Below are 11,318 nucleotides of genomic sequence, written 5' to 3'. Positions count from 1 at the left end.
CTTAACAGGGCTTTTTCTCCCCAAGGAAGTACTGACCATGCCCACAGCTGCTAGTTTATAGGATTATTCACCATGAAACTTTTGTCTAAACTGAAGTTCCTGTTTAGACACTGATGATATTTTGGAGTAAAATAAATGACCACAGTACTTCTAGGTGGGTGTCGACGTGGGTCCATTATAGGTAAGGATGTTCTTTTCCTCAGCAGCTATATGGGTCCAGAGCCTCGGCCGGGGGGGGGGGGGGGGCAGCATGCACCCTGCAGAGGGTAAGAGCACTGAACTGGGAATCAAGATTTTGGGATTGTGGAGCGGGGAGCTTCCCTAGGGGTGCTGCCATTCCCATCCTTGCTGTTATTGGCTACATGCAAGTTAGCCAACCCCAGTATGTTGGTCCTGTATATTCAACTAGTGCTCATGCTGGCTCAACTCACCTCACTCAGTCTGCCCGTTCGTTGGTTTTACAAATAAATCAATGTCAGTCAACCTAAAATATTGTGGTGGCCCTTACTGAAGTGTGTTGGTGTGATACGGTGCTATGGCCGGAAGTGGAACTTAGCATTATAATTCATAAATTCTACCAGTGTAGCTAAAATGGGACCTGGCACTAAATTTTTCAACAGGGAAAGTAGTGGTCACAACTTGAGGGCTTACTGTGTGCCAGGCACTATTTGAAGCACTATATGAATTCACTTAATTTTTCTCCATAACTACCAATAGTATTGCCTGTACCCAAACCCATCAGAGTGTTTACAGATGACCATTCCCTCTCCATTTTACTGACTGGGACTGTGTGCCTGGGCAACTGCCCATGAAGTCAGTAAGGTCTCTCCCTACCATAACCCCCTCAGACCTTCTGTGTTGCTTGAACTAGTTTGAGAAAGTTTCTGTTCTTTGTAACTAAACATCCCTGACCAAGACAACTCTAGTGAGAAGAGTTAACTGACAATTGTTAACTAAGCCACTCTTTTCCCTGAGCTATAAGAAGAAGTTAAAAACACATGAATGATTGGAATGGAAATAACGTGTATATGATGTGAATAAAGGAGCTTTGAGATTTTTTAAAAATTTAGGTTTAAAATAAGATCTCTCTGCAACAGACCTTTACTTAAATGCAGTACATTTGCAGCACAGTTGTAAAGGGTCCTTTTCCATGCCTCTGTCACTGACTAGCTCTGAGGCCTTGCACATACTACTTTACCACTCCGACTCTCTCTGTCATCATCAGTTGTAACAACGGCACCATCATGGACATTTGATTTTTAGCCACTTGGCATCTGTTCCCCCGCCCTCTGATAACAACAAAACCTTAATTATCTGCTGGGGTGTTACTTCCACCCTGTAAGTGCAGTCTTGGTAGGACTGTTAATGAAGGTGGCCTACCCTCCTCCAGCCAAAAGATGGGCAAGGTTTGTCCTGGAATTTAGGTCTGGAGTGGAGTTGTACAAGGACTGAAAACTATTTTTTGGTTGAAGCTGTCTCTCAGGAAGGCTACAAGTAACAGACAACTCAGAGTCGGATTCTCTTGTATAAACAGTCTGAAGATAGGTAGCTGCTGCATTGGCTCAGCTGCTCAGCGTCTTGGTGGCTGTTTTTGTGATATCCTTGGTCTTTCCCTCATGATCACAAAGTGACTGCAGAAGTTCCCGTACTGCACATGTTTAAGGCAGGAAGAGGAGGTGAAGGGAAAGTTCCTGTTATTTCTATCCCTCTTATTAGAAAAGTGAAATCTTTCCCGGAAAGCTTCCAGCTATTTTCTGGTCATATCTTCTGGCTGGAAGTGTCTCATGGCCACCCCTAGCTGAAAGGGAGACTCGCAAAACTATTTCATTTTTCCAGCCTCTATAGGCAAAGGCTGCAAGGAAAAGGGTTAAAAATAGTCTTTGAGAACGGCCAACCAACTGAAGAGGCTGTTGATTCCTTCCTGCTGCCTAGATTCTGAAAGTTACCCTGGTTTCTGTACCCTCAAAACCTAATTCTTAAGCTTTCAGTTCCACAAACTATCTCTAGCCTTTTGTATAAAATCTCACTATCAACTTCTGTTTCTTGTGAGCAGAAAAATTCTGGCAGACCTACACTCTAAGTATTACTGCCAGGATAACTTGAGAACATGTTATAGTAAGGGGGCAAGTAAGTGTTAGCTACAATTATTTTACCCAAGGTTGCAGAGCTAGTTGAAGCTGAATGAGACAAACTCAGCTCTCTCATCTTCCAAGCCCCTGCACCCTCCATTCCACTAAACTGCCTCTCAGGCTTCAGTTTATTAAAAAAAGTGCTCACTCTGCAAGTGATGGGAAAACATCTGTGAAGGGAAACAAGAATAAGGGCTGCACTGCACATTTTTAGAAACATTCTTGAAATGGTGTTAGGAAGTGGAAATGGGTGGGTCGTCAGCTCCAGACCACAGTGGTTAATTCAGATGAGCAATAAAAAACTGTCTTATGCTCGCCTAAATAGCCAAACCTTTGAATTGTGACACAAACAACTTCCAATTAGAGCCAGCCCTCTGCCGGTAAAAGAAAGCCAGCAAACATGAAGGTGACCTCTCCCTGAGAGCCTGGGGAACTGTGGGGAGGCTGGAGGAGAAAGTGGCCAAGAGGCTAAGGGCTGGGACCAGCCAGTCTGGAATTTTAGTTCTCATGCTAACCAGTTAGAGGGCCTCAAGCAAGTTACTTAACCAGATGTGCCTCCAAACAGGGCATAACACCTACTGCTTAGCATTGTTTGAATGATCAAACAAGTTAAGACAAGTGCCTGGCTTGGCTCACAGTAGCCTCTCTGTGTTTAATATCATGGTCTTCAGCGGGACATTAGTCAGCTTCAGGGAGGGACATCCCTGCCCCTGCTCCACTTTCCTCATCAATTGGCCAGGGCTTAATGGTGAATTAAGGAATCCATGTATGACTGTTTAATAATCATAGTCACACTTAATGGAGTGCCTACTATGCAAGTTTTGCTTATACATATTTTCATCAAATACATAAACCCTGTAAGGTAGATATTGTCTTCATTTTATAGCTCAGAAAACTGATGTTCAGAGAGCTGACGCTACTTCCCCAGAGCCACAAAGAGTCCTGGATTCAAACATGGATTTTGTCTTAGTATGTTCAGGCTGCTATAACAAAAATACCATAGACTGGGTGGCTTAAACAACAAACATTTATTTCTAACAGTTCTGGAGGCTGGGAGTCCAAGATCAAGGCTCCAGCATATTTGATGTCTGGTGAAAACCCACTTGCTGGTTCATGGAAGGCCATCTTCTCACTGTGTCCTCACGTGGTGGGAGGGGCAAGGGAGCTCTGGAGTCTCTTTACAAAGGGCACTAATCCCACTCTTGAGGTCTCTGTCCTCCTGATTTAATCACTTCCCAAAGGCCTCCACCTCCTAATACCATCACATTGGGGCTTGAGTTTTCAACATATGAATTGGGGAGAGGAGTGACACAAACATTCATTCCATAACAACTCTGTTGTATCCAAGCCACAAGTTCTACATGCTCCTAAAAGCTGTCCAGGGTCAAGGCAGGCATAGCTAATTGTGAGATGCCCCTAAAGAGGCAGAGAATCTCGTTAAGGTGTGATCGCTGCCATTCTGTCTAGATGCAGAGCTAAAGTGAGAGAGGGAAAGTGGATTTCCAGGGGAGCACGTGCAGTCAAACCCAAGTTCACATGCCCAATATACACTAAGACCAATCACTAAAGCAGCAAGTATGCAACAAGGAAAGTTTATTTTTGAGGGGCAGCCAACCAAGGAGACAGGGAGAAAGCCCAAATCTCACTTCCCGAGAGGAAAAAGACACAGGGGTTTTAGGGGGTTTTGAAAGGAAAGTTTAGATTCAAAGGGAGAGGATCTAAGTGATTCTAAATCTGATAAACAATGGAGTACTCTTCAGCTATAAGAAAAGGTGAAATACTGCCATTTGCGACATGTATGGATTCTGAGACTATCGTGCCAAGGGAAACATGACATGGAAAAAGTCAAGACTCCTATGATTTCACTCATATGTGGGATATAAAACAGAAAGCAACAAATGAACAAACTGGGTGGCAGACAAAGGAGAAGATGGTTGATTGAGAATGGCTGTTAGAGCCAACCCGTGTTCCCGCCAAATTTCCCGCTTTTGTGGAAGATTCTGGGAAAAGAGACCCTGGTAATAGATCTGAAGGAGCCGTCTTCAATGAGATGCAGATTAGCTCTCTTTCAAACATATTCATTATCAGAAGCTAACAGGCACCAAACTAACCACTGAAAGGAAATCCTGCTGAACCTGCCCCAAACAGCCCACACCCTTTCCTTACGAGTGATCTGGCCCTGCTTTCCAAGGGAGAAGCCCAGTTCTTTTACAGGAGTAACCAGTATTAGACTGGAGAGGTAATTTTCCTTGAAAGCCTCTGACTAATGATCAGGAACAAAGATGGGGATCAGTTTAGCCTGCCAGCCAGTGAAGATCTGCGTCAGTATCAGCTCCACTAGCAGATGCTTTGTGTATGTGTCTTTGGACAAGTTGTCTGACTCTAAAGTCAGTTTTCTGTAAACTAAAAATAAGAGAAACAGGCTGCCTTGTACAGTTGTTTGTATTGACCAGACAGAAGACAGGACAGTGTGTGAAGCACTTGTAAACTTAGAAACTGTCCAAATCTAAGGGGCACCTAATCCACTGAGGGGCTTGTCTGACACCGAGAAACTTTTTCTTCCCAGACTTAGCTGGATCCGGCCCAAAGACTCTATAATGCTGAGCATATAATAAAACTCCACAAATATTTGGGAACTTTTAAAAACAGTGTTATGTGTGGTGGGAACTGAAAGGGATCAGAATATACCAGCCCCAAATACACCACTTTGGCATAAGGATTATTTTAAGTTGAAGGAAAATGAGAAACAGAAGACTCAGGAGGAACTCTCTGTCCTCTCCCTTTCTGCCCAAAAGCAGGGCATATTTTTATTTTTTCTTTCTTCGTTTAAAAGGATAGGAAAACTGAAGAAAGCTTTCTCTTGCAGTTCCGGCCAGCTCCCGGCGTCGTGCTCTTGTACGAGGATCGTGTGTGGCTGTGACAGCTCGGCAGCACGGCTTGTGGGATTTAGGGGCGGTGGGGGAAGTCGAGGGGCTGGACCCAGCTTGGGTGCTGTGTCCGAAAGGGTGAGAAGACCGCCGAGCCAGGAGGAAACCAAGGGCAGGGCGGGGAAACACAGCGCGCAGCAGGACTTCAGGCCCGCTCATTCCCACGGCTTTCTCGGCCCAGGGGCGCGGCCGGCCGCCAATGGGCGGGGCCACATTCTGGGGCGTGGCCAACCGAACCTTAGAACCCCGCTTGTTCGGGGCGGGGCTAAGGCGAGGGGCGGGGCCTCGCTCTCCGGGGGCGTGGCCTGTGGAATCGCAGAACCTGGGCTACTCGAGGCAGGCAGGCGGGCAGGCGCGCGTCCCCGGGCGCGGGTTCCTCCCACGCAGCCTCCCATTCAAAAGATGCCGAAGGGGCGGCGAGGCCGCCAGAGCCCCACGATGAGCCAGCGGCCAGCCCCGCCCCTCTATTTCCCTTCACTCTACGACCGCGGGATCTCCACGTCCCCGCTGAGCGACTTCAACATCTGGAAGAAGCTCTTCGTGCCCCTAAAGGCGGGCGGGGCAGCGGGGAGCCGGTCCCTGCCCCAGGCACCACCGGCCCCGATGCCCCCGCCGCCGCCACCGGGCCTGGGTCCCCCCAGCGAGCGCCCCTGTCCCCCGCCCTGGCCCTCTGGCCTGGCCCCCATCCCCTATGAGCCTCTTCGCTTCTTTTACTCGCCACCGCCGGGGCCCGAGGTGGCTGCCTTGCCCCTGGCGCCTGGCCCCCCGACCCCCCGGCTCGCCTCTGCCTCCCACCCCGAGGAGCTGTGCGAACTGGAGATCCGGATCAAGGAGCTGGAGCTGCTCACCATCACTGGGGACGGCTTCGACTCCCAGCGCTGTGCGTGACCTCCCGGGCTCCGCGATGGGCCGCAGGCTCAGGCTCCAGCACACATGTGATCCCAGGTCCCCAGTCAGCCCCCAGAACCCAGGCTTCCCCATCCTGCGTTTCAACCGACTCCTTTCCCCAAGCTCCCACCTCCTTCCATCCTGCGCCCTTTTCAGTAGCCTGGACTCTGAGCCCCAAACCTGGAACTCCACCCCCCACCCCCCTCCTGAACTTTAAGCCTCCCGCGCAGTAACACTACCACCCCTGGAGCTCCACCCACCACAGACAACCCCTTTCCCTAGAGACCTGGGATTTAGTATTTATCTTGAACTAGGGTCCCCGATGGGAGGTGGGGAAGTAGGCGAGGGTCAGTTAGAGTGTCTGTAGGGGGCAGATGGGAACTGTGAAGGACTCAGGAGGCCCAAGGTCATTCACTGAGGGGCTTTGGGACCTTCCGCTTCTCAGTGCTGGAAAGCAGCCTCCCTGTGACACGTTCGCCCCTCCCTCACCTTGTAGCCCTCTCACCAAGGTCCTGGACTCTGATGCCATTTGATCTTAGGTTTGAAGTCTTAGGGACTTAACCAGGGCAGACCAGGTGTGCTGATGTGGGTGGGATTCCTCTAGCACACAAGCCGACTGAGGCCTCCCTGCTGGAGAGTAAAATTAAACCCAGTTCTACTCCCAGTGGACCTATTGCCCTATAGAACAGTCAGTAGCCATAGGCTGTTCTGCAGACTGTCTTTCCCCTCACCTATTCTGACTGAGGCTAGCACTTGATCACTGGAGGAGGGCAGATGGTTCCAGAAAGACCACCCCCATTATTCTATAAAGCAGGTAAAATTTACCCTCTCCCACACAGGGAAGGGAGTATGAAATAACCCAAATGTTTAGGTCCATGTGGCTGTGGGTTCCTAATTCATTAGGCGCCTTGTATGTGCCCTTCCCCATAGCCATGGGAAGAAAACAATTCCTAGAAAACTTGGACATTTCTAAGTCCTGGGTTTCTCAACAACAGATTCTCCACTTATACATGTTTTGGCTATTAGGGAATTTTTTCCCACCCATCTTGGATTGTAATGGGTTTGGGGCTCATGTAGGGAGCACACAGTTGCTTTAGCAGTGTTAGAAAAAGCCCTCGTCTGTACCCCAGCTAAGTTTGTTTTGCTTTCCTGCAGATAAGTTCTTGAAGGCGCTGAAAGATGAAAAGTTACAAGGACTGAAGACCAGGCAGCCTGGAAAGAAGTCAGCCTCTCTCTCCTGAGGAGCTGCCCACCAGAGCCTGGGTAGCCACCTCCTTAGGTGTTAGTGCTTAGATAATGTGTCCTGTTTGTTGTCATTTCAAAAATCGTTATTTTCTGTTCTGTATTTACTGCTGTTCTTATTGCTCCCAGCACATACTCCACATACAGTGCCCACTTACGTGGGAAATCTCATGGTCTCTCTCCTCTCTGTGCTGTTGCTGGGGGAACTTCCTCATGGGGTTTGGAAGCAGCTGCCCTGTGGGCATCCAGGGGTTCCCAAGACCAGGGGAGGGACTCACAACACTGCCAAGTCAGGAGGGAATTGGGGAAGACCAACGGCAATTTATATTTGGTTCTGTTGCTGTGTCCCTGCTCAGAAAGGCTCTTGAAGGACAGTAATAGTGGGTTTGTTTTCCAACAGCTTTAGTCCTTGGAAGTGTTTGATTTTTAGTGGTTTTTGGACCACAAAGCTATTTGATAATCTGATCAAAGCCGTGGTCCTTCCTAGAAATTAATATATTGAAGACATAGTTATTGAGAGCTTTTTCTGTGCCAGGCACCCTTCTAGGCCTTGCAATTGGGGGTGGGGGAGACACAGATAATTTTATAAATAGGTAAATCATAATATGGTATCACAGATGATAACATACTAAGGGGGGAAAAGAGAGTAGGGTAAGGATGGTCAGCAGGGTCAGAGGAAAGCAGGGTGGAATTTCAAATATAGTTACCTGAAGAGTTAATATTTAAACAAGGTTTGAAGGTGGTTGAGGGTGATAGCCATGTGGCATCCTGGGAATGTTCCAGCAGAAGGACCTGTGCAAGGGCTGAAGGTGGGAGCATGCTGGGATGTTTGAGGGTCTGCAAAAAGCCCAGATGGCAGGAGCAGGAGGGAATGAAAGGAGAGTGGTAGGGGTGCTTGCAGAGAGGGTCCATTCACGTGGGACTTATAGCCAAGGACTCTGGGTTCTATTCCAAGTGGGATGGGGCGTGGTTAGAGGATTTTCAGCCAGTGAGTGACAGAATCTGACTGTGCTGCTAGGTTAACAGACTAAGGAAGGAAGCAGGAAAAGCAGGAAGCTGAGTGGGAAGTGACAGTGCAGCCCCATCTGCCCTTTCCCCCTTGCTTGGTGAGAGGTGTCTATGGGACACCTGCTGCCACCACCAACCCAGCCCCACTGCCAGGTGCTGTCTCTATGGTGAGGAGGAGGAGGGGTGAGATCTCAGAGGCACAAACACACAGATAAAGAAAAAAGTATTTTATGAAACACATCTTCAATCAAGTATAACATTTTGATGCTTGGCATCTAGACACCCTTGTGCCTTCACTATGCCAGGCCAGCAGCAACTGTAGATCGTAGTGAAAGAATTTGTGAAGTTTGGGCTTCTTGCAACAGAGAATGAGAAGAAGTGGCCAGTGAGTCAGGTGTTCTAGACGCCAAGTGAAGAAGGTGTTTACGGGGGAGTGGGGGGTCCCCTCTGACAGATAGTGCTGCTAGGCCAAGCAAGATGAGCCTGCAAATTCACTCTCGGATTTAGCAACATGGCTTTGGTATTGGTGATGTTGTGAAGAATAGTTTTGGTTAATGCCGGACTGAAGGAGTTTTAAGAGAGAATGGGAAGAGATGAGTTACAAAGATGGGTATAGATGACTCTTTAGAGTTCAGCTGTCTAGGGGAGCGGTAGCTGGCAGGGCAAGCTGGGTGGAGAGGTTTTATTAAGATGGGAGAAAACACTAAGGGGGAATGACCCAGTAGAGGCAGAAAAACTGATGATGCTGGAATGTCCTTGGGTGGACCAGAGAGATGGGATCTAGTTTACCTTAGATGGATGGGCTATAGATGGAAGTGCAAATGGTTCATCTATAACAACAGGAGGTCACATCTGTGCAATGACTGTGCAGATGCTGGTAGAAGGGTAAATGTGGTGGTGGGAGCCCTGGAAGTTGCATACATGTGCCCCAAAGTCTGCAGCATTCTCCAGCTTGAGGACACACGTGAGCACGCCTACAAGGTCTGGCTGAAAAACCTGGGAGTGTGGAACCAGGTGGAGCCTGGCAAGCTGCAGAGTGCATGTGTGACTCTGGGAGCAGCTGATAACAAGCTCTAGCTGCTTGTTGCCCAGCCAGGAATGTGGGCACAGTGTCAAGTGAAAGCTCCTGCTTTCTATGTCTTACCAATGAATTCAAATGTTTCCAAACACAACGCAGGCCAAATAAAACAGGCCAGACAGTTCCCCAGAGTTTGAAACCTCTAGGACCTGCTCTACCCCTAGGAGTCCTAGCACCGTGAGCAGGGATTCCAGTATCCCCTCGGCAGGAAGAAGCCAGATTCTTGTTGGCCCCAGGCTGGTTGTTATTAGAGAAGCACCCTTGTTCCCCCAGAAAACTTCAGACTGGCCAGGCCAGTGAGGGGGCTGGAGAATCTTAGTGAGAATAAACTGGGCATCAGGAAAACCCAGGGCCTATATCCTGTGGGGGCCTGTTTCCCATTCCCTCCCCAGAGTCCCAGTAGCTTCCATTCCACCCCCCACCGTACTCATAAGATTGGCCACCGATTAAAGTGCACACCCTGTGCTGACCACATAGGGAGGCGGTTGACATGAACAATCTTACTTAATTCTCACCAGCACCTTGTAAAATAGGTGCTACTCTTGCCATGTTTTACAAATGATGCAACAGAGGCTCCAAAAGATGAAGTGACTTGCCCACAGACACAGAACTAGGGAAAGGCAGAGCCAGGACTGGAACTCGGGCATGTCACAGCTCTCCCAGGCTCTCTTGGTGGGTGAGGCACAGATTCAGGGGAAGCCCCAGGAGAGGCATCAGAAAGAAGCATCTGGCTCAATGCTGGTAGAACATAGTTTTGGGGTTGGCTGGGTTGTTTCCCACAACTTTCCAAGTGAGGATGAGATTGACAGTATTATGGTATTACAGCCAACGTCCCAGGAATGCCCATACCCAACCCTGTCACCTGTCCCCTCATCCCATGGCTTTGGTCGAAGGTCCTGTTACCAGGCCAGTGGGGAGGAAGGTCATGTGAAGGTCATGTGATTGCCCCTCAGAACAAAATGAAATAGAAGAGGTTGTTCCCCAAAGAAAAGGATGCTTGACCGATGCAGGCAATAAGGGTTCCAGTTGAGAGAAGACAGTATGCAAGAAATAATAGATAAATGCAGGGGCCTGCTGCAACCAGCTTGAACAGGCCCCGAGAGCCAGCTATTAAATTTTCAGGAATGTTATAAGCTGGTTGTTAAATACTGCCATTATTAAAAATTAAACTGTATCAACTTACAATTATGCTCTAATTAAAACTAAGGTAACAGCCTAGCCGGTGTGGCTCATTGGCTAGAGTGTTGGTGGTGCACTGAAGGCTCGAGGTTCAATTCCTGGTCAAGGGCATGTACCTGGGCCCCGTGTGAGGCAACCAATCGATGTGTGTCTGTCACATCAATGTTTCTGTCTCTCTGTCTCTCTCTCTCCTCCTCTCTCCTTCCCTCTCTCCCTTCAACTCTCTTTAAAAAAACTCAATGGAAAAAATATCCTCAGGTGAGGATTAACAAAAAATAAAATAAAAAATAAAATAAAATGAATAAAAACTAAGGTAATAGATACTGAGAATCCATCACTTCCTAATTATTTTGCTACAGTTTACAATTTACCTATGTTCTTGGGTTATTTTCATTGTATCTGTATGGTAGAAATCCCATATGATAGTGTGCAAATGTGCACTACTTCCTAATAATGTCATGCTGGTATCTAGAAATTGGCCGCAATGGGAATATTCACAGCCTAGAAATTGGCAAATGTACAAGTCAGAGTTGTTCCATTCCCCTCCCTCCCCAGCCAGCGTGGTTGTTAAACATTTACTAGTACACCACCAGGTAAACAGGAAACAAAAGTACCACTTTATTTATAACTGAGCCGAAGGCAAAGGTGCTTTGGAGCTTTGCAAGTTGAACGAACTGAAGGTTTAAATGAAGCTCCCTGCTTCCTCTGGCTCATTTGCCGACTCAGTTACACAGCTGGAAGGGGGGGAGAACCTGGTCACTCGGCTCACGAAGGCCGGCTTTACCTCGTACTGGGTTTGCAGCGAGCACATGTGCTGACTTTAAGGATGGCTTAAGCCTGCCCCATGGTGAAGCAGGGCCCAAGGAA

The 11,318-nt window shown here is 48.2% G+C and overlaps 1 protein-coding gene across 1 annotated transcript; it reads left to right on the top strand.

Moving 5' to 3' along the window:
- Window positions 1–5,458: 5,458 nt before the first annotated feature.
- On the top strand, window positions 5,459–7,291 carry C11H11orf91 (chromosome 11 C11orf91 homolog). The gene is made up of 2 exons (XM_016206127.2): window positions 5,459–5,936; window positions 7,100–7,291. The coding sequence occupies exons 1-2, from the start codon at window positions 5,459–5,461 to the stop codon at window positions 7,183–7,185; spliced, it is 564 nt and encodes a 187-aa protein (XP_016061613.2). The 3' UTR covers window positions 7,186–7,291.
- The last annotated feature ends 4,027 nt before the right edge of the window (window positions 7,292–11,318 follow it).

Source organism: Miniopterus natalensis, chromosome 11 (genome assembly GCF_054644295.1).
Source record: "Miniopterus natalensis isolate mMinNat1 chromosome 11, mMinNat1.hap1, whole genome shotgun sequence".
In the NCBI taxonomy this organism is placed as follows: Eukaryota; Metazoa; Chordata; class Mammalia; order Chiroptera; family Miniopteridae; genus Miniopterus; species Miniopterus natalensis.
The sequence above is the reverse complement of the archived record's forward strand: the minus strand, read 5'-3'. Positions and strand labels throughout refer to the sequence as shown.